The 23,782-nt window shown below is 46.9% G+C and overlaps 1 protein-coding gene across 1 annotated transcript; it reads right to left on the bottom strand.

Annotated features, from left to right (window-relative positions):
* Window positions 1-468: 468 nt before the first annotated feature.
* Window positions 469-23,461, bottom strand: map1ab (microtubule-associated protein 1Ab). The gene is given in 7 exon segments (XM_037253781.1): window positions 469-2,702; window positions 2,791-3,023; window positions 3,093-12,594; window positions 13,097-13,234; window positions 13,373-13,455; window positions 21,998-22,099; window positions 23,141-23,461. Coding segments are annotated over 7 exon segments (10,449 nt in total). The 5' UTR covers window positions 23,376-23,461; the 3' UTR covers window positions 469-2,546.
* Window positions 23,462-23,782: the final 321 nt, after the last annotated feature.

The raw sequence follows: 23,782 nt of genomic DNA, 5'->3' as shown, positions 1-23,782 counted from the left end.
ACCCTAGGTCTAACCCTAACACTAGGTCTAACCCTAACCCAAACCCTAGCTCTAACCCTAACCCCAACCCTAGTTCTAACCCTAACGCTAACCCTAGCTCTAACCCTAACTCCAGCACTAACCCTAGCCCTAACCCCTAACCCTAGGTCTAACTCTAACCCTAACCTTAGGTCTAACCCTAACCCTAGCTCTAACCCAAACCTGACCCAGCCCTAGCACTAACCCTAACCCTGTGTTGCAAATTTTTCCATGATAAAATATTTATTTTGTCCCACAGGGATTTGAACTCGAGTCGCTGTGGTAAGAGTCCAGAGCACTAATAACTACCCTATGGAACCCTCTCTTGTGTGCATAGAAGGTAGCAAAGTAGGTAGGTAACCCCAAAGTAGGGTTAGTGCTTTAACGTACACATTTGAATGTAGGTGGTACTTCGTAGACAACACAAGAAGAAGAAAAAGACACCCATCATCGAGTTGAATGTACTTTAATCAATGATTACCGGGCTGTTTCCCTTTTACGATGAATGCGTGCGCGGCACTTCTACTTGACCAGAGAGAGACAGCGATAGTTGAAAGAGGAAGAAAGTTGCTATGTTTCCAGAGAGAGAGAGAGACAGAGAGAGTTAGCGTTGTACAGCATCTTGATAACGACAGAACTAAACAGAAGCACACAATCTGAAATTGGCGTTCAGACTTAGCGTTAGCACTGCTTCCATGTTCAACAATTACATTCAGGATTAGAACCAAATGAGTCACATGCAAGAGGATAACATGATGTTCTCTTGGTGGGGTGGAATCACTGTCCAAGCCGAAAGGTTACGTTCCGAGATATGTACAAAGCGTGTGGGTGTATGTTGCTGTGTGTGCGTGCGGTACATTCGTGTTGTGTTTGACCGTTTGGACCTTTTTTTCAAGTCGTAGTCAGGAGAAGGTTGCGGCCGGCGAGGGCGGCCGTCACTGCTTTTGTGTTTTGGTGTCGTCAGAAAACTTGCAATGACCGGGTTGCCATTAAATCCACTTTTGAGTCGTTAGTCTGTGCATCTACATTCATAAAAATACTTTTTCCATTCCATAGTAAAGATTATACCTTAGCCGAGAAAATCACATCCGGACGCGATTGAAAACGTTTTGTTCAGAACTTTGAGGCATTGTCGAGAAAGTAGTCGTCTTCTGGTAGCTATGTCGTCGTTAAATCAAACCGAGTTTCACGTTCCCAAGCTCGCTCAAACGCATCACGAGTACCAACATGCTGATGCTGCATTCAATAAAATTGGGACAATGGTAATTTCTTCAACACAGTAGGCTTCAAATTAAAGTTTCAAATCAGGCTTTTACAGTTGGGTTTCAATTTAGGGTTTCAAATTATGGTTTCAAAATCAGGTTAGATGATTTGGGTTATTTAGTGCAAGACAATTTGCTAACTGCTCGTTTTCGGGAATGCATCAGTCATGTTGGTGGAAAATCGAATTAGCGTTCACTGACCCCAAAACGACCAATGTTTTGGTCAGAAGACACCGAGCAGAATTCTTTGCAATATTAGCGCGATAAAAAAATAACTGGGACGACATTCTCAGCTACCAGCCTCGGCATGCGAGCATTTGCAAAATCAAATAAATATTCCAACAATGCCTCCCCAACATTCATTCATGCTCATTTATAAATAGTTGCTGTTATGATCAATATTTACATGTTGCAACGAGGTCATCTCTGTGCTTCAATACAAACAATTAACCCCTCCCACTTCTTCTCTGTAAAAAGTGCATTCTGGCTGGTGCAAAGATATTCCTAGTATTTGTTTTCAATCCAACAGGACTTGACGGCCTTTTTGGAATTTGTGTTTGGTCTGGTCCTATTGCTTGGTTGAAAAACCAGCTTCCGTTTGCTACATTAGTGTTGTCGTCTCCAAGACGATGTCATGATGAGAAACTTTCGCGAATGTGATTCGTTTTAGTGCGGAAACGTCGTCAGACGCTTTGTCAGGAACATCCACACAAAATATCACAAATGACAATGTTTCTCAGGTAGCGGAGAGGTAATCATGACTGAAAATATTTAAAATAAATTTAAAAAAAAAATTATTATACTATTAAAATAGAAATTAAAATGAAATAAATGATTTAAAGTTATTCCAAAGTAGCATTGGGATAAGGAATAAACAATACCAAAAATCTCAAATAAAATCTAAAAATGTAATTAATAATTATAAAGCAGCAGCAAGATGATCTCGGCCGAGGACACTTCGTTAGGGACACCTGCACGATTATTGCAGTTTACAAATGCATGAAAAACGAGATCTACTAAAATGATAAGGAATTATATTTCTTGAGTGTCAAATGATTAGTGACGGCTCTCCGTTCAAAGGAATAGATTCAAAAGAAAAAAATAGATAATGTTATGACTGACTGTGCAAATGTGCCTCAAAGTGACCAGTACGGCAATTTCATCAAATTTAGCAACAAATGGGAAAAAAGATAATCAGCTATATTTAACCAATTATATTTGGTCCCGAATTGTGTTTGGCAACGAGGCAAATCATTTGTGGTCAAGTTAGAACTCGATCTTGCAGGCGGGGAAAGACTCGTTCTGCATGACCACTGTGCTGCTGGAGGCCAGGACCATGATGTTGAGGTCCTGCTGCCTCTCATGTGTGTGCTGGTACCACTCGCGGGTCACCTCCGTGTCGTGTGTTGGGATCAGGGTCACCTTCAGCGTCAGAAAGAGCAAATATCAATCAGACCACGAGTATGGTTGGTAAATGGAAATATCCAAAACCAAGCGGTTGCGTGAGCACCTGCAGGTTGGAGCCCCACTGAGCTTTGCCCTCCAGTAGGGCGTCCAGGACCCCGCGGCTTGGCTCCCCGCCGCTCGGGTCGTTACCGCTCACCACGTAGTACGCCGCTCGCACCCGCTTGAAGAATTCCTGGTCCACGTTCTTGGCACTGCAGTGGTTGGGCACGTAGGCCAGGTCCACGTAGACCGGTGGTCCGGGCGGGACTGCCGAAGGAGCTTTCTGAGAGTTGTTTCCTGAACACACGGCCAACATTCTTTTACTGTCCCAGTGTCTTGGGATCTTCATTCAAAGATGAAACTCACCTGAACTGCTCTTCACTCCATTGACCAGGCCCTTGACGATGTCACTTTGTGAACCTTGGTTCTCTGACATCTTCACCAGCTTGGAGCTCCTCTCCAGGTCCTTCCTCCTGAGGGATGCTGATCGGGGTGAGGCCAAGTCCTTGTGGGCCTGCTTCACCGGCGTGGTGGACATCTTCTTTGTGTCCCCCTTTCGGGCAGGAGAAGCTGATTTGGGTTTGGCTTTCCTGAGACCCTTGGTAGCCTTAGGGTCTTTCTTGAGAGGTTTTCCTGTGCTGCTGACGTCCTGAAGGACAGCCTCTGGATCCACCATGCACGCATGTGGATGGGGAGGTTGTGGAGGTGGGTCCTTCACTGAGGTAGGGAGGGGATCCTGCGTCTTCTGTGCTGCCCTTGGCGATGAGGGCCGTTGGCCACCGACAGCACCAGGGGCAGACAATTTGTCCGCAGGCAAATGTTCAGCGTCTTCATCTGAGTCCAGGTTGCCTTCGGCCGTAATGGATGGACATTCCTCGGTTCCTGGCGGCACATCAGAATCGGACGGTGAAGGCAACGACTCACTCACCGATGTGGGAGGTGTTTCCTCTCCGGCTAAAGTGACACCAGACAACTGATGACCGGCGTCTCCATGGTGACGCCTTTGCTTGTGCGATTTCCTTTTCACAGATTTTTGCTCGTGGACCGCATCGCCTCCCTCCTGTGATCGGTCGCTTCGGTCGTCCTCTTCACCCTCATCACCGGAGAACTGGTGTGGACTCGGGTTGATGAAGGAAGGAGACAGTTCTCCTTTACGCTGTTTGTAGTCATAAGAGGAATCTGTCAGAGAGGAAACAGAGAAGGCTCCTGTGTTCAAGTCTGACGGACGATCGGTTTTTGCTTTGCTCAAGGTTCCTCCTGAGGAGGCACCGTGGATGCTCGCCATCCTTTCGAAGGCTTCCTCGTCTTGGTCACCGTAACCTGGCAGAGGGGCACTTGGGAAATCATCAGGCTTCTGCAGCAGCTCCCAATCCGATATGCTACTCCTTCGCCTTGCCTCCAATCTCTCTGGAGGCTTCTCCGAAACCTCTGGGAGGTCGGCTTCTTTTTTCCACTTGACATCTGCAGCTTTCATCTTCTCGGTGCTGTCTTTGCACATCTCATCCTCTGAGGACTTTGATTCCATTTGACCGACCGCAGTGTCGGTTTTTCTTGTTTCTTGGTCTCCATCTTGGATCATCATCTTCTCCTTTTCATCATGTGGGGTCTTCACGCTCGGCTGCTTTCCCTCCTCTGCTCGTGGAGGGTCTGCGACGGCACATGAGGTGTTCATAGCACCACTTGGACTCACTGAGGTGACGGAGGCAGCGTGAGGAGCAGCTTGCATCAGCACTTCTGGTAACGATGCAACAGTCGTGGCAGTCTTCGGATCTGTTGTATTCAAATTACTTTCCGTAGTTTGTATTGACGACGTGTTTTTCTCTCCAGACATGTTTTGCCCTTCAAAGTCACGTACGAGATCTGCTGGCCCTTGAGGAACCCTGTCAGCCCTTTGTGAAGAGACATCAAAACTAGCTTCTGACGAGGAGAGCTCAATACTTGCTCCAACAGAAGACGATAATTTGGTCTCCTCAGCCTGAGGATACTCTTTTGCAGGTTTGGTCATCACCTCCATGTACTCGTCTCTCTGAAGGCCACCAGAAGCTGAGGTTACAGAGCTGCTAGTGAGCAATGGCACTTGCTGGGCTAAATTGCTCGCAGCGTCTTCTAAATGCTGAGTGAAACTGGAGAAGGCTGATGTGTTACTGGCTGAAGAGGTGGTGAAGGCGCAAGGTAACCAGGAAAGCTGGGTCTCGGTTTTAGCAGTCAGATCTGAACTTTCCACTCGGTTGTCTTCTTGGTCATCTTCACTTAAGGTTAATGGTCCACATACATCCGGATGGCTTTCGTGCTGCTGATCTTTTGGACCCACTTGAGTGACAGCAGAGTATCCTTCAGATCCACCCGGTCCGATATCGGCATAGGTGTCGGTGTGCAGAGCAAAGAGACCAGAGGCAGGCACAGATACGGACGTGGGTCGGTCTGATGGTACTGCTGAGGTTGAGCTGCTGAGGTTGCTCGTGGGTGATGACTGGCAACTGTTTTCTGATGGTGGCGACAAAGGTTCTTTGTCTTCATCCTTGTTCTGTGACTGCTGGACCTCAGAGGAAGCAACACCCTGGGCGATTCTGGGTGATGCTGGCTCAGGGGATAAACATGTTTTGTCTTCCTTTGTTTGGAGAGGTTTTGGTTCTTTGACAGCACTTGTTGTCGTTTTGGCTTCGCTCTTGGTCTCGGGAGATGTGGTCATACCAGCAGCTGTTGCTCCATAGACCATTTCCTTCTCCAGAAGGTTTGTGTCACCAGATTGGAATATTTGACTTGTGTCCTGCTTGGACATCATAAAGGCTTGATCAGGTGTAGGTTTGGAGGCCATCTCCTCTTTTTGGAAGTTCAACTCAGGAGAGGTTTTGTTTGAGTCCTCAGAAGGTGTCGTATTATCATCAGGACTACGTCCGCACCTTTCTTTTTCAGACTGCTCCCTGGCACCTTTTTCCATGTCGACATCACTGGAGTCCTCCTCTTCCTCATCATCGTCTTCATCGTCATCATCAACGTTGAAATCTTCAGCTGCTACAAGTAAGCGTACATCTACCAAATGTTCTTTACCTTTGGGGAAGTCCGTCACGGCTTGACTGTTGTCCGAGGCAAGAATGTTGTCATCTAAAGACGAGGAGCCCAAGCCTGCTCTCAGTTTACCTTCTTGCTCTTCCCTTGCAGAGGATGAAGCATCTTGGGGTAGAATATCTTTTTCTGCTGCCATCGTGTCTTTGGACGATTTTTCCGTCTCCTTCGTTGCGGTGTCCTTTTGTGTGAACGGAGTGCTGACATCTGATGGGTTCCAGGTTTCTTGCTGCCCAGCGGAGTGAAGCACACCACCACTAGAGGCCTGATCCCTTTCTCCTGTCTGTAACATTCCTGAAGTTCCTTCCTGGGTATCTTCCTTCTCTTTCTCTGATTTTTCTGGTTTGTCCTCTTTGGGACTATAAGACTCCTGGGAAATTTTATTGTCTTGCATATTGAAAGCTGAAAAACTCTTGTCAGCGGGAGCCACGTCGGCTCTTTGCTCTCGTTCCCGCTCTTCTTCTTGCCCTTTCTCTCGGTTTTCTTCTTCTGGTGATGCGCTTTGGTGGCTGTCACTCTGTGGGCTGTCGTCATCAGCTCTGCTCAAGGATGTTGGTTCTTTGACTTGGTCCTCATGTAGGAACACGGCTGACCTGGTTTGGCTCATCCTCCTGTTATCATCCATGCTAATCTCAAGAGTCGGACCTTCAAACACACCTGTCACTTCTCGAGTGGCAGTATCTTTTGGAACGGGCTTCTCATATGGGTCATATTTGGATGCATCCAAAGTTTGGTTTTGTTGTCCGTTCTCAGTGCTCTCCTCTGATTTCAAAGCATCACTTGGCCTGCCGTCATCCAAGTCTTTGTCCAATAGGAAGTACGAACAAGGCTGTGAAAATCCTGGAGAAGCCGCCTCCCGTTCTCCTTCCATTTCCCGCTCAGCCTCTTTGTCAGGTTTCCCAGCACCAGGACTTATTGGAGATTGGATTTTGGATTGATTCTCAGTGCTGGAGCCGGACTCTGGTTCTGTCTGAGTGTATGATAAATCAGAGGACGGTTCTTGTTTTTGAATAGAAGTTCCCGAGTCAGGAGTTGAAGACGGCTCCGGGTGGGTGGTCGTTGAAGGAGCAGTTGCGGGTTTTGCGACGTCATTAGAAAGACCGCATTCTTCTGCTGAAAAGTCTTTGATGTCTTCATCCACTGAAGGTTCCTGCATGGTTAGAGTTGGTATTACTATTACGCTCGGTCTGGGTGCGGCCTCTTCAGGTCGATCGCTCATTGTAGATGTTTGGACGGCAGAAATGGAGTCAGGTTGGGATTTTCTCAGCTCAACTGATAAAGGTCTAGAGCCCATACATATATATTCTTCCTCATCTTCCTCCTCCTCCTGGTCTTCATCAGAAGACTGCACCAGGAAGGCAGGCCTTTGGTCTAAAACCGTATCTCCCAATGTTGCCTGTGCAGATTCCATCCTGGTTTCATCCAGGTCCTTCTCTTGCAACTCCTCTCGCTCCCACTTCTCCTTGGCATGTTCTACCTCAACTCTCTCTTTGTCGCTGATCTCCTCCGCCTTCATATCAGACGTGGTTTTGATCTCTTTAGATTTGGTCTCACGCAGATCTTTGGTCTCACAGGTTGCTTCTTTTTCCTGTTCCTGCTCCATCTTTTTTTCCTTGCTCAGTTCAGCAACATGAGCATCATCCTTTTCTTTCGCCATCTTCTCTTTGGAGCTAATGACAACTGTTGCAACCTGATCACGTTCTTGTTCCTCCTCTTTTGGAGCTGCGGTCACTGTGTCGAAGGTTTCTTCTCCAGGTATGTTCTCCTTAGCTCCCCCGTCCACCTCATTGACGTCATCCCTGGTAACTGTCTTTTGGATCTTTTCTCTGTCAAATGATTCTGTGTCTGTCTCTTGTTTGTCTCCATTTGAACGTATGGTGGGCTCTCCTTTGTTGTCTTTCATGGCTTCATTGTCGGTAACATGCTGCTTAACTGAATCCTTCACCGATTTCTCGTCGATCTCTTCAGATTTGACTTCTTTCAGCTTTGGATCCTCCGAGCAGTCCTTCGGAACATCTTTGCCATCTTTGGTCGTTTCTTGAACATCCTCCAACACTGTTGGTTCTTTCAGCTTAATCGGGCTCTGTTTGTCTTTCATTGTTTGGGTCAATACAACATCAACATCTTGTAGTTCCTCTTTCTTCAGTACACCATCAGAGCTTTTATGCTTTCCGTCAGCTTCTTCCTTTTGTATCTCTTTGGTGTCCATCTTTTGTTGTTGTTCTTCTGTATCCATCTTCTTATCCACTTCCGCCATAGGTTTTACTTCAACGGAATCTTTGAGTTCCACTTTAGTGGGTTTGGCAGTCTCTTCATCAGTCGCTTCATCTTCTTCCTCAGATTTGATACCAAGGCTTTGATCCACGACTTCTTCCTTCTTGGCCAGTTTGTCGGTGATAGCGTCCATTTTGTCATGAACAGAAATGTCATCTTGCAGAGCAGTCTGCTCATTGATATTCTCACTTGCCATCTCCACAGCAACGGGTATGTCGCTAGCAAAAGCGTCTAGCGCTATTTTTGTGTCTTTGTCCGGTTTGTCTGCAAGCGATGGTTCTCGTATGGAAGATTTGATCTCCTGTTCCTTTTCTTGGGCCGTAATGTGTGCAGCCGCCATACAAACGGTTTCACTCGACATTGTATCTGCCTCGTCTTTTTTCGTCTGCTCATCTGCGACGTGTCTGCTTTCTACTTTATCGTCTTTGATGATCTTATCGTCCGTGGTTTCATCCTTGCTGTTCCTTTCCTGCTTGTCCTCCTCACAAGGCTTTTCAATTGAACGATCATCCTTTGCCTCTGTGCTGTGAACAAACTGAATCTCTGTTTCTTCTGCTTTTGTGGTAAAAATGTCAGAAGATCTGTCCTCGTCTCTCGCCTCCTGTTTCGTTTCGTTACGCTCAGCCACAACATCATCTGTCTTCTTGATTTCTTCCATGGTTTGGAGCTCATGGTCATCAACAGTTGCTTCTTCAGGCAACTTAGCTAAAGGACCGGTCTCTGCTCCAAAGTCTTGAAGGTCATCTTTCATGATGGCATCAAATGTTTCTTTTGTTGCAGGTTTATCAGTGTCAAGTTTGGCATCTTTCACTACCCTCTCATCTTTTATAGGTGAAACATCACAAACATCTTCCAGGGGAGCAGATTTGGATTCATTCTCATCCTCCATTTGTTGTAATTCAGAAGCTTTGATGGTGACAGTTGTTTTCACTACAGACTTGTCGTCATCATCTAAGGTGCCTTTGTTGTTATTTTCATTGTCGTCAAGGAAACATTTTTCTGCAGATTTATCGTATTCTTCATCGGTGGGAGATTTTGGTCCTGACAAAGGTGCTTGAACTTGTGTTGAAGGGTTAGGGTTAGTGGTTGTCTTTTTTTCCATGTCTTGTTCTGCCTCCATGACAGGTTCAGGTTCTTTGACAGATGGTTTGTCCTCTCTTTTGGTGTCTTTTTGTTCTTCTTCTTTCTTCATTCCGATTTTGTCTCCAGTTGAGGTGGCAAGCTTAGGGAGGTCCAGATCAGGAGAATGTCGAAGAGGAGAATGAGATGCGCTGGGTGGTCCTGATTGGCTCGGGGAGGCCATTTTGACAGTGATGTCATCTGGACTGAAACAACGCTCCTCGCTCTCGGAGGTGACAGAGTCCGAGCCAAAAGGTCTGGTCGGCACAACTGAGGAGACACCTTTGGAGGCCACCGCATCAATATTTTCCTCTTCTACCGGAAAGCGGACCGGTTTGTCTTCTTCTATGGACATGGCGACAAAAGATGCAGGACCGGACGGCTTTTCAGCATCCTTCTCTTTGCACTTTGGTTCTTGGGATAAGGCGTAGCCCTCTTGGAGTTTCTCCAGTGAGATATCAACATTGGGGGTCTGATCTTCCTCTTCTTCTTCATCGTCATCATCGTGGGAATCGGGAACCTTCTTTGCGTCTTCGAGAGGAAGCTGCAAGTCAGCCGAAGGAGACTTGTCTTCGAGAGACGATGGTGAAAGCGTTCCAGACGAGAGAAGTTGCTCACTTGCCACTCGGCTTTTTGCCGGCTCTTCAAGAGCCACAGTGGATGCGACAGACTGGTCTTCAGCCAGCGAGGTGGGCAGAGAGGACATCTTGTCATACTCTGTGATGGACGTCGCAGAAGATACGTGTTCTTCCTCCGCCAGAGGAGCAGTGAAGATGTTGGTAAAGAGCGACAGCTGCTCCTGAACGCCAGGTATGAAACCTTTCCCGGCCGAAGCCTGCATCTCTCTCATGCCATGAATGTTTACAAATGACCCAGTCTGATCCGGAACCGAGACGTCGTGGGAACCGACGTCATATTGAAGGTGCGGGATCCGTTCCTCGGCCTCCTCATGGATCTCCTCGTCGGAGATGGTCTGTTCTGTCTCGGAGTAGCCCGGAATGGTCTCGTCTTGGATGTATGAGATGGGTTCTACCGCTGCCGTTCCGGTTCCAGGAGCACTTATGGGCGCCGTTGTCCCAGCAACATGTGAAAGGTAGCCCTCTTCCTCCTCTTCGTCTTCCTCTATCTCAGCTCGGGTCAAGGTGTGGGCTTTGCTCTCGCTGACCATCAGCTCTTTAGCCGCACCTTCACCAGTGAGCTCTTCGTCGGCTATTACGTCTAGATCTTCAACTTCTTCCAGTTCCGCCTTCTTCACCGGCTCGTCTTCATCCTCTTTTGTGTCAACCTTTGCTAAAGTTTCTGATTTGTCTTTCGTTTCATGTCTGCTGTCCATCCCGTCATGCTCCTTCAACTGGAATTCATCTTCCTCTTCGCCAATTCCCATATCCTCCTCTTCTTCCTCTTTTTCCTCCTCCTCTTCCTCCTCTTCTTCTGTCCTCGCCTCAGCAGTATCAGGAGCATCTTCATCTTCATCTTGAGATGGTCAGTCCCCATCCTCATACATCTGAGTCTCGTCCATCTCTTTCTGGTTGTCTTCAGCTTCCGGTAGTCGCGGTTCCTCCCTTGAAGGAGGCTCCGTCGTAGGCGGAACACTTTCTGGTTCTTCTGTCTTCTCTTGGGGAAGGCTTTGGGCTGCAATCTGCAAGTCGTCCTCATCAGCGGATGCTTTCAGAACATCTCCAGCTACTTCTTTGACGACTTGGGTGTCCTCGGCGAGGCCTTCAGAGGGAGGAACCTCATTCTGCGTTGGCTCTGCTTGAATGCTTTCTCCACTTTGGACTTTTTCTTGGCGAGTTTTTGGTTCTTCTGGCTTCGGTTCGGCCTTTGCCGGTTTAGTTTTTCCGATCTTTGTTTTGCTGGACACTTTCGCTTTGTGTAAAGTCTTTCGTACTTCTGGCGTGAGTGGTTTGAGGTCAGGCTTTGCTATTTTTCTCAGCTCTGGTTTGGACGGGTCCTTTTTCTTGTCCTCTTTGGCCTTGCCGTCTCTCTTCTCGTCTTTTCTAGCAGACTCATCTTTCTTGACCTTCTTGATCTCTTTCTTCTCTTTGTCCTTTTTCTCATCCATCTTTGACACTCTTTCTTTGGAGTGCTTTCTCAAAGATTTTTCCTTGAGAAGTTTTTTCTTTTCTGGGATGTCAGGTTTAGATTTGATCGTTTTGCTTGTCTTTTTTGTGTCCTTTTTCGCCGACGGGATTTTCTTGACGGGCTCGCTCTTCGTCTCTGTGCCGACATCATCTTGTCCTTCTGTTTTTTCCTTGCTGACCTTTGCGGTTGTCTTGGGGGAAGATTTAAGGCTCTCTTTGCTCTCCGTTCTTTGTTTTAGCTTTGTCTGCTTGAGCCCAGAGGGAGGTGCTCCTGACGCAATATCTTTTTGCGTAGCCACGGGATAACGCAAGTAGTCAAGGTGCTTTAATTTTTCCAGGCCTTCCAGGATCTTGTTTTGAGGTGCGTTTCCCGGGAAGAGGACTCTGACGATCCTTTCTGCGGGGTTTGCGGGAAGCCAGACGATTAAGGCGGTGACTGATGTCAGGTAGGGCACGGATATTTCTCCTTCTTTGCCATTTGGCAAAACAATGCCAGTTTTGGCTTTGCTGTTGCCAGCCCACTTTTGCATGAGGAACTGCATCTCCTTGCTTTCCTTGACAGGGTTGAGAACGTACATATCTAAGCGGCCCACTCCCATCTTGTGGAACAGCGTAATGGGCTCAATGGTGTTGCTGACTACTCGATAGAGAGGCTCGGGTTTGATTCCCAGTTTGTTAAGGTACTGCAAAGTCAGCGAGGCTTCTTCGATGCTGCGTTTGACTTTAAGATTCGATTCTGGCATCCGCAACTTTTCCGGCACGTTGAAAAAGACCACACCGAGTTCTGGAGAGATCAGGTTCTTGAGCCAATCGGTACCGTTGGTGGAGCCTTGAGATCCTTCCTCCTCCTGCTCGGCGATCTTCCTCTGTAGGATTCCATTGATCCCGGGGAGATTGTCGGCACCGACATGAGTGAGCAGAATGGAGTCGATACGGTCCAGGTGCCGGACCAGTTTCCAGAAGCAGGATTTGCGTTCAGAGCCGCCGTCTACTAAGATGTTGAAGCCGTTGACAGCGAAGAGAGCCGAGTCGCCACGTCCGCCGGGAAAGATGTAGCAACACGGCTTGGACAGTTTCAGGAATCCTCCGGATGTCGGTGGTTCCAGGAGCTCAAAGGGCGAGGGCACATCAACCGTGGCACAGATGTACTCGCTGAACTCGGTGACCCCTTCCATGTTGAGGATCACAGGATCAGGGTTTAGTTTGTAGTGCAGGAACTCCCGAAGGCTCTGCTGCTGTCCCACGGAGTTCCAGCCCACCTCCCCGCGGCAGGACACGGTAAGTGTAGCCTGCTGCTTGGGGATGGATGGGCCAAGAAGTTCAATGACCTGCAGAAAGAGAAAAGGCAGAACTTGATCAAGATATCGATTTTTACTGTTGCTATTTGGGGACTTTGTCACATACAGAAGCTTATTTTGAAATAATAAATTAAAATGGTTTGGAGCAAAACAATGGTAACCTTCATCTGGTCTGAGAGGTTTCAGCTCCTTCCACCAATGAATTCCATCATTAGAACATTGACTAGTGCTCTTTAGATCAATCTGATGTTTTCACCTTTGGCAAGTTCAGTTGGAGGTACTCTTGGTTACATTGATTTCCTGAAGATGTTGTGCAACAAAATACTGTATGAATTTAAGAGAACCATCTTTGTTTGTTCTTAGTTTGCCTTGTCGGACCAAAATAATGTCCTATTCCCAGTAGTTATTCCCAGTAAATTTGGATTAATTCATACTTTTGCCTGTTATTTCAGTGCCAATTGTGGCTTTTCTTTCCTTAACAAAAAATTTACACAACATGTGTATGTAGACTAGTAAGGTAGCGTGGACTCACCCCAGGATCAGAAAATATACTTGCAAAGGTGTCGTGGGTGAAAACCCCTCTTTGAAGAAGGAGGCCACCGTGTTCCGAGCTTGGACCACTCAAGATCACAAGCTTGTGGCCCGCTGAGTCTGTGATGAGACACTGGATCTGGGAAACGCAAAGACACACCTCCATTAAGATGCATCAGAAGGGTTGAAAAAGATTGAGAGAGTAATTGACGGAGGAACGCACTCTAAATCATTTATGTTATGATGGACACCCTGGTCAGGTGGCGTCTGAGCTTACCTCTGCTACGACAGTTTCTACGGAAGGGTTAACAAGCACCACCGTCTCGAGGACATCACTTCTGTGGTGTAGAGTCCTTTGTCCTGCACACAAACAAAGGTCAACACATAAAGACTGTTGGAGAGATGCGTTTGAAATCCACCCATCTTTTCAAATGGCTAATTAGGGTCACGTGACCGGGAGAATATTCAAGCCGATGCCGGACAAAAGAATGAGTTTGCGCTCACATTGTGTTGTTTTTTAAATCTTCCTACAAATGCCAATTAGCAACATCTAAACCTGCTAGCTTCATTTTCTGACCATTGGTTGCGTCATTACAGGCCAATCACTAACAAGAGACAAGCAACCCACTTGTGCGTCAACGCTAGAAAAACACAAGTTGGAAATAGGCCACTGGCGTCTGCTGGATATTGAAATCGGAATTTGTCTTCCGCAATCTACTCCACATGCTCAGTAGCGCTCAACGATTTTGTGTATAAACAAACATTCCAAAGCAAGAGGAACATTCAGCACAATTGTGGCGCTTGTTCGGCCCACCGGTGATGCAACATTTCCGAATCCATTTTGTGTCAGCACATATGGGATCTTATAATTAGCCAAGTCAAAAATGATGACCACAATTATCAGCTCGTGGAGCTAATCATCTTTTTGTATTACCAACACTTCGCTCAATAGTCTCGACACGGTTTGTATGCATTTATTATTTTGTTTCATTTGATTTTTCAAATGCTTATGTGGGAGTAATTGGTAAGTGTAGCATTATTTTATTTTATTATTTTATGTGAGAGTAGTTACTGGTAAGTGTAGCATTATTGTTTTAATTTTTTCTATTTTACTTATTTTATTTATTTTATTATTTTATTTTAATTAATGTTTACGATTGTGCTGCTGTTCACATTCGCCTCATTTACTTGTATACCAAATCCATGTTTCCTATTGAAATGCCATTAATCCGCTCCGGCGATAAACACATTTTTGTTGTATTTCATTTTTGTCAAACTGTACATTTGGTTCTGAAATGTGTGGTCTTATGTGCCCCCCAGTAGCACTGATGAAAATGTATGGCCCCCTCCATCATTTAAGTTGCTCATTCCTGGTCTGGAAGAACTGGGTGCTTCTGCTCTTTTTTTCCTCTGCTGACCCGTTTGATATAAATATCCATGTGAACTCCCGAAATGAGCGAGCTCCGTTTATAGGAGCCTGCTCCAGATAATGTTCCACGTGTCTAATACTGTGATGGGGAGACGTTTTGAAGAATCAAACGTACTACTTCTGGCTGTCCGTTTTTGGCTTTCGCGGGTCGTTACAGAGATAAAAAGCGATGCGTGAAGTTTAAAACCCAACACTCACTTCCCCTGCCCTGTTAATAAAATGGAGGACGCGGGTGATTTAACAAGGCCGCTTTTGCCATTTGAATTAATATAGCCCGCCCACACGCCGCCCACGTGAGCCATCCATCCAGTTTACGTGAACTCAATTGAAGTGAGCTAATTACGCTAATCAAGTTCATCAACACGTCAGTTTGACAAATGCTAATCGCCCGCTAACTACAAACGATATTGGCGCTCATTTCATTGACGTGAGCTAATCGGTAGGCAGGATTCCCAGGATTGTCGCGGCGGGGAGATCGAGTCATGGGGAGCCAGATGGAAAATAAAAGGAAACAGCAATGTTCATGAAAGTCAATATGTCCATTTTGTGCGCCGAATATCGTCATTTGATTTGCGACAATTGCGAGTTTCCGATGTTAGCTAACATTAGCACTGATAAACGGGGGTTCATCGTGCTTCTTATTTTGATACTTTTATGACATGTTGCACTTTGGTGGCAATTTTGACTGGCAGGGTGAAGCTACAAGCCAAAAGCAAACACATTTGGGCAAACACGGGGGGCTAGCAAGGGGGGGAGGGACCACCCAGAGAGAGAGAGAAGGCAGCTATTGTCGCTGCAGCCAGCAGCAGGATGTTCGCCAAGTGGCATCGCTGTGCGGCGTGCCAACGATGACATCACTCTCAAAGTCCTGAAGGAAGTGTAGATAACGCAAACACACACAAAACAGGCAACATATGAGTGTGTATTTGTGTGTCGTTCCGGCCAGCGTAAACACTTCCCCACACTGCTCGGTAGCAGCACAAATCCCCACAATGCCTCTGTTGTGCATGCCGTATCTGGAACGGCAGACGACTCTCCGGAGTCTGACATCGCATTGTTTGTTGCATCATGATTTGCATTTTCATTTCTGACGTCCAGCGGAGGGACGGAACAACTACAAATGCAATTTGCTTCTATTTGTAGATTAGTTGAATCGTTTCATTCATGCCAGATGCTGTTTTTTCACATGGCATCCTTCCTGGAGTTAAACAATTTACTACTCCAAATTTGTTACATCATCCCCATTTGTGTTCAGCAGTTGACATTTCAGCCAGGCGACTCCTGCTCCAGAAACAAGTTTAGGTTTCAAAGCCTATACTGGACTTTGTCATAAACAGACCCCAAAGTGTGGGACTGGGAAAGAATACCTCCTCTATGCTCATTCTGAATTTGTGGGATACCTCAGGGCTGCGTCTTCAGTCCCCTCTGCTACTCGCTTTTTACGCGACCGTTCTCCCAATCACCACAGGAACACCATCGTCAATTCTGTCACCAGGGGAGTCGGGCAGAAACATTTTCTTAACGTGGACGCTGGCGACCTCTCATCCATCACACGCTTTTATGTGAAAGACCTTCCTACGTGTCGGGATGGGCCGTTCAATCTGTCGAGGTTGAAAAAACACAGCACAGGAATGTCACGTTCCACTGTGTTGGGGACATTTTAAGGACGGGCTGGAGAAAATTGGAAAAAAAAATCCATTCAGAGGTGACAGGCTGTTAAATTGGCAGCAGAACTATTAGTAGGCCACTCTCTGAGGCAAGAGGCCCCTCGGGGGAATTACTCCCAGCTTCTTTTCAAAGCGGCGGGCGGCTTGTGAAAAACTACAAAATAAAAAAACAAGTAGTCTGCAGGACCATCCATCCGTCCATTTTGGAAAGTCGCAGTCGGGTTCGGGTGTGTCGGGCGCATGGCCGAGTCAGCAGATTGGAGAGGACGGTGGAGACGGAGCGGAGTCTCCTTTGGGGGCAGCTTGTCAAGGAGGGATCAATGTTCACTGCCGCCGCTGCTCTACGCCAACAGCAGGACGGGCCCGCGGCTGCTCTCCATGTCGGCGTATCGGCCCGGTGCCATTAGCGTTCATTTCATCTCTTGCGTTTTTTTTGCCTCGTCATCGTGATGAGATAATCCCGGTTTCCGTGTGTTGCAACCAGCCCAATTTCTGCAGCCCCCAGTAAGAAGATCCTGCAGAAAATGAGGCAGCCTCATCTCGTTTATGAAAAGGAGGACTGCGGAGGGGAGGGGGGGCATACTGCTGCTTCTGATGTAAAACAAACAGATTATAGACAATCTCCACCATTGTTGTCATACACTCCAGACACTCCTGGCTTGCTATCGCTTCATTTTGGGAGAACCATGAAAGCCCCGAGGCGGAACGGAATCTATTTTGCTTGTCAACCTTCAATTCCTTCAGTTTCATATTCCCATGAGGCAGTCTCAACTGGTTTGCTCATTTAAGGCTAAAATTGCTTTGCTTGTGCTATCATGAATTGCTATGATATTTTTGATTTTATGATAATAATTATTATTGATATTACTATAATAATTATCTATACTATTATATATTATAAATATTAAATATTATATTATTTTCATTATAATAATTATTATTTCGATTTTTGGTTGCTCCTCACAGCCATTTGAGCCAAATTTGGCAAGCCATCAAAACTCTCCATACAGACATTTGGCTGCAATAACAGAAGCGCTCAAACACTTTAATAAGACGACTTAATGAAGTATGTTAATGAGTTGGTCCTGGCTGGAAGAGTCTTTGAGGGCCTGAAGGCGTTTCATAACGCTCAGTGCTTAAGCTCCTTAGTAGATGGATTGAGTGTGTGCGTGTGTTTCCACGAAGATGATCTCAATCAATGGACCTCATCTAAATGAACCGTCTGCTATGTCACGTGATCTCGTTTGTACGACGAGCCGGTTGCTAATCTTCAAGACAGCACGCAACACAAACAACACACCAAAATTGAACTGTACATAAAAAAGACAAACAAATCCACGCACAGCCTATGAAAGTTTTGCTGAGTCACTATCCTTCTTTAGATCTGCTCAGATTGAATACTAACAAACAAGCATGTTTTCTAGCCCACAAACGTACGTTCGCGCACGCGCGCGCGCGCACACACACACACAGTAGGTGGTTTCACTGCAGTGAGGCGCCATGAATGAATCATCAGAAAGAAGAAGCACTCCAGCCACAACCTGCATAGTCACCAACCTGACGCCATCCCATCATAAAACCAGCCTGCCAACTCGTAACCATGACGACAAACTGGCCACCAATTGCCAGTGCTTTAAGAGTTGCGCCTGCCTGCCAGCCAGGGTCATTGGGTTCGTTTTGCAGAACCTGCGCCATCTCTCACTTTTTCTATGTGCGTTGCGGAGGTGTTTCAAAGCAGGGAGGGAGGGGGCGTGGTGGCGGAGGTATTTGTCCATCTAACCTTTAGCAAGGTAGCACAAGTTAACCAGTCGGCTGCGGCATTAATCCCGTTACTTTGGATCAAGCCTCGGACTACTTGCCTCTTCTTACGTCAAGCCACATTTAAATGACTTGATCCTGTCCTCCTTCTTTCCCTCCACAGTACATGACGCGCAGCAAAAAAAAAAAAAAAAAAAAAACGTTTAGAAAATAGGAGTGACAGGTCGAAAAAGAAAAAGCATCATCATCACAGCATGCAGCACACGCGCAAATTGTCAGCCGAGAATAACAGCACGTACCTTTGTGATGGACGTGACACCTGGCCGGAGAGTTGCGCGACTACAAGAAGAGATGAGCGGCCATCGTGCGTGCGTGTGCACCCGTGTACGTGTGTGTGTGTATAGACGGAGGGAGGAACTTGGCATATGCAGCGTGGCGGCGGTGCGGTGCGTTCTAATGCGGTGCGCGCCAGGATGCGGCAATGACCGTCTGCAGACAGCCGTGCTAGTGCACAGTGCAGCGCGATGGGAGGGGGAGGGGGTGGGCGGGGGGGACCATGGCTCAGCGTTAACTCATATGGGGTGTTGCGCGTCCGCGCGCACGTAACGTCGCACCAGCAAGCTGCCCCGTCGTGCGGTCATTTCTGATTACGTCACACGGGGCAGCCGCCGTTTAAAGCTGAGGACGAAGGAGCAGTAAAATTGGCTTCAAGGTACAGTAATCTACCTCATTAGATTAAAACAAGTGTGGCATGGGAAATCAATGATATTAATAATATTAACTTCGATCTATTCAAAGCAATTGAATAGTCTTCCACTAGGTGGTGTGTCTACTTAATGTGAATTTTTTTTCGGCTGTGCGCCAGGCTCATAAAGGTTGTCGAAAACGTGAATCATTTTGCTAGATAAAGTGAGCCAAAATAATAACTCTCCCTATGATGCTGCCAATTGAAATACTGGGGATCAATATCAGCGCTTTGCATAATTAAAGTGTCATCTCAATAATACATGACGCAATGAAGCACTCCGGAAGGACGCTCCCACCCACCTGAAACTTTACAAAGAACACCGAAGGCAATTAAGAAACAGTGTATTTCCTCCGGACACATATTTTACTCATCAATTTATTCCACCATGAGTGCAGCAAAGCAGCGGCTGAGTATAGACGGAGAAAAGCAAATTCATCTGCCGGATGTGTTTGCAGTGTGAATGCAATTTGTCCATTTTAATGAAGCAAGTGTGAAATCTGTTTGTACAGCAGATGTCTTAAGACACTACAACACTCCCCAAAGCCTCGGGCATGGGTATAAAAGAGAAAATATTGACACAGAGCCTTGTGGTTGCTTCTTCAAACATGCACAAAAGTGCTGAGACCAGTTTGGCTGACTAACGCTCCAAGCATCCATCCACACACGGAGCAACCTGCGCTAAAATGAGTTTACATCACACGTCATTGATTCCGTGAGCCAACAAATGATAGACGAAGGCACCACAAATTCAACGCTTCAGCAAACAAACAGTTGTTGCAAACGTAAACTCTGAACTCGACTGACTGCCTCAGCATAGCCACTTGAGTGTATTTACTCGAAAGCATAAGATCGAGGTAAAGTGCACCGTGGTGGGACTCAAACGAGTCGACTAAGCGGAAAAGGCACTTCCGCCTCACCGGGAGATCCGTGAAGATGTACCGGCCGGGATGTCGCTATGTGTGTGTGTTGCGTGACAGGGGAGGAAACGCCCGAGCGTGACTGCTGTTTGTTCACAAGGTCAAAGTGATCGTACGGAAAGTGAATCCTCAGCCAGATTGAATGCCTTCGAGGATCCCAGGGGAGTGGTGAAAGCTCCCTGAGCTTTTTTTTTTTTTTTTTAATCTCAGACGCACTCTCCGATATTTGCGCTGCAGCGAGGCGGGGAAAAAAAAAGCAGACCTGCTGTGTCACGGGCCGCTGGAGGTCAGGACAGCAAGTGTTACGCAGCAAAATTAAAAATCAATGCGGACACTTTTGCTTTACTGCCCGATCAGCCACATTATAGCAACAATGACAATCACAACGATGTATTTCTACAATAACCCCCGTGTCACGCGAGGTTTAACTTTGATTTGTTTTTGTTTTTTGAGTGGCCATTGCGCAGACTTTCATGGCGGGAAATTTTGAGGAATATAGGAAAAGTCTCATTTGTCGAGCCGAGAAACACAATCCCGACTGCATCATCTTGTACTTAAAAATGTACTGCAGTGTGTTAAAAAACAACAACAAAGTTGACACCATTACAACACTATGCTTTAAATCAGGGGTCTCCAAACTACAGTTTTTATTGGCCCGCAGCAAATTCTGAAAACATAATTGAATATGGCTCGCACAAGAAGCTTGAGCTCAACTCTGTTGCACTTCTCAGTTTCCACATTAGATGGAGCCCGCCACACAAAGCGTTTGACGTCCCATTAGCACCCCCCCCCCCCCCGGAAGAGAAGCGAACGCGCAGCGTTTGACGTCCCCTTAGCACCCCCCCCCCCCGGAAGAGAAGCGAACGCGCAGCGTTTGACGTCCCATTAGCAACCCCCCCCCCCCCGAGAAGCGAACGCGCAGCGTTTGACGTCCCCTTAGCACCCGCCCCCGGAAGAGAAGCGAACGCGCAGCGTTTGACGTCCCATTAGCAACCCCCCCCCCCCGGAAGCGAAGCGAACACGCAGCGTTTGACGTCCCATTAGCCCCCCCCGAGAAGAGAAGCGAACGCGCAGCGTTTGACGTCCCATTAGCACACACACACACACACACACACACACACCCCGGAAGAGAAGCGAAAAAAAATATTGGCCCCCGGGCCCCTTCACGTTAATAAATCTGGCCCTCCTTGCAAAAAGTTCGGAGACCCCTGCTTAAACATTTACGTTCATCTTTGCTTACCACTAGAGGGAACCCGTGTACCCCAAAATGTCTGCCTCGGACCAAAATGACTGACTTTCTTATTTATGCAGGCAAAAAAGGCTTTTTTGTAGGTCTATTGTGAGGGAAGCCTCCATTCTGCCCCTCTAAAACTCATCTTAAAACATTTTATTTTTGGGCTTTTGACTTAGCATGAGACTTGGGATTGTTTTACTCTTATTATGGCCTTCATCTTTTGTTTTTGTTGTATGACTCATTTTTGCTGCATGGACAGCACTTTGTATGCAGCGGTGGTTGTTCTAAAGTGCTCTATAAATAAAGTTGAGTTGAGTTGAGTCCAACCTTACGAAAACGATTAAATCTCAGAGGCAAAATCCCGAAGGCTGAGAACAGAACAGTACTAAACCGGCATTAGCAAAAGCAAAGATATGCGACGTGAGGTAAGAGGCTAAAACAGCCGATTGTTCGGATTTCTGCGGTAAAAATACTTCTTTAAGCTCACGGTGAGAACGTCTGAATTGCATAAGATTGTAATTCCGCTGCATCGATAATGGCTGACAGTCTTGTTGACTGAAGGTGATCTCGGTCAACTTGAAAGTGTTTTCTGGAGTGAACGCAGGAGGAACTTGAATGCGAGATGCCTTTGAACAAGTTGAAAGAAAAACTAATGAAGCCGCTCGCAGGCCTCCGCCTCCTAATCCGTCTTGTCAGCACCACGTAGGCCTGAACGCAGCTCACGACTTTCCCACTGTGAAGATGTTTGTGATGTTCCTCTCATCTATTTGTGACCACGCCCCCCGCCTCCCCTTCCATCAATTGATGTTGGACATCAACAGTGGCGGCTTCCACCATCTTTGTTCCCTCAGCATTGTTTGTTTACTAGTTGTACTAAGTTCATCATGTTTTTCCTTTTCAATTACTTCACTGGTTCTTCTATATCAAACAAATTATTTTAGGTGTATTTACCTGACATGTTTCGGCGGGTTCTTCCGCCTTCATCAGAGTGACACTCTAAAATAATTTGTTTGATATAGAAGAACCAGTGAAGTAATTGTTTGTTTACGTTTTGTTGAATTCCATCTTAAACAAGACTACAAAGTTCTCGTCAGGCCTTTTATCGGTCAAAGACGGTCAAACCAAAAGGAGCTGCCGCTCCGCACTGACCTCTGACATCGGAGGAAAAATGCGCGGAGTGGCGCGTAATGAACAGCTGCAGTTGATGTTCAAGGTCGCATCGGTTGAGGTCCACGTCCCAAGATCGGATTCCTGTGATGGGAAGAGGAAGGAAGGAGCTTTCAGTCCCTGCGGCATTGGTTATATAACGAACTTTAAGTCAGTCTTTTCACAGTTTCATCTTAGACACTTTTTGGATTCAGGAAGTGAGAGCAGGAAGTAGGATTATGTTTCAAGCCGGCAAGATAAAACGCACTGGAGCTTTTTTTTGTGTTTTGACCTTATATGTTCCCTCGCAGTCTGATCCTACAAATGCTGACTCACTCTTGGCTCGAGTTCTCCAAGAGTCGATCACATGACCGAGAGGAAAATACAATACTTCATTTATTACAAAGCGATTCACATATAGCAAGGGGACAACAACAAAGACTATAAAAAAAAATGTTAAATTGATATTATTGACATATACTACTTTTGCCACTTTATATGCGGTAATTGAGTCACATACAATAGAATGCGACATTATTTTATTATTAATATTATTAATATTATGCAGGTGTGTGTTCTTGGTGAGTTAAAATTAAAAGTGAGATCCTCCAAAGAGCTTCTCCTTAAGACGGCCTATCCCAGCAGCGGGAGGGTAGGTGGGGCACACCCAGAACTGGTCGCCAGCCAATTGCATTGATAGACAAGCAACCATTCACGATCACAATCACACCTACGGGCAATTTGGAGTGCTCAACCCAGTCAACTTGAAAGTGCATGTCTTTGGAATGTTGGAGGAAACCGGCGCACCTGGAGGAGGCATGGGGAGAACATGCAAACAGGAGGGATAGAGCCGGAATCGAACCCTGCACCTCTGAACTGTGATGCGGACGTCCTTCACCGTTCCAAACAGCAAAAAAATATTAAAAATAACGGCGACGCTAAAAATAATGAAATAATGTTGTGCTCAATGCTCATTTGATGTCTTTTAACTTCTAAGGAAATGAAGTGGGACATTTAAGTGCGACTGCGCCAATGGTGCAATGCTGCGCCAATATTTACAGGATGTTTGTGCTGACGTTGGTACATTTGCATAAGTTGAACACTTCTCGCGCAGGACGGCAGAGTTGGGCACTGCCATGCACTCACCGGCCTCAATGTGCCCTCGGGCGGCGTCCAGCTGCTGCTCGGTGACGACGTCGCCGATCACGACCAGAACGTAGTGGCCGGCCCGGTTGAAGGGTGGCCCGCGTCGTCGTCTCCCTCCTCCTCCTCCACCAGCGCGGTACCGGAGGAGCTCTTCGAAGGCGGGCAGCCGCACACACGATGAGCCCCCTTCGTCCTCCTCCACCGCCGGGAGAGCACCCCGCGCCGGTATCTCCATGGCAACACGCCTCGGGGATGACTCTGTCATCGCCATGACAACCGGACGTGTGCAGGCGGCGATGGCGAACGCGGTGGAGGAGTGCGGGAGTGAGAGGATGCTGAGTAAGCGATGAGGGAGAGGGAGGAGAGAAAGGCGGGGGGTGGGAGAGAGAGAGAGGGAGCGAGAGAAAAGAATAAGTGAGTGACGAGAGAGCGAGAAGAAAGCGAAGATAGAGGGCAAAGGGAGGGAGGGGGTGAGAGTGAGGAGATAGAGAAATGGGGTGAGGGAGGAGAGAAAGAGCGGAGACGGAGAGAGAGAGACAACAGTGAAAGTGATGAGGGCATAAGAAGAGTTAAAAGGAGAGAGAAAGAGTAAAGGAAGAAGGCAACAATTGTAAATGTTTAATTACTCCGATCTCAAATCCT

The sequence above is a fragment of the Syngnathus acus genome, chromosome 6 (genome assembly GCF_901709675.1).
Source record: "Syngnathus acus chromosome 6, fSynAcu1.2, whole genome shotgun sequence".
NCBI lineage: Eukaryota > Metazoa > Chordata > Actinopteri > Syngnathiformes > Syngnathidae > Syngnathus > Syngnathus acus.
This window is presented reverse-complemented; position numbering and strand designations above follow the sequence as displayed.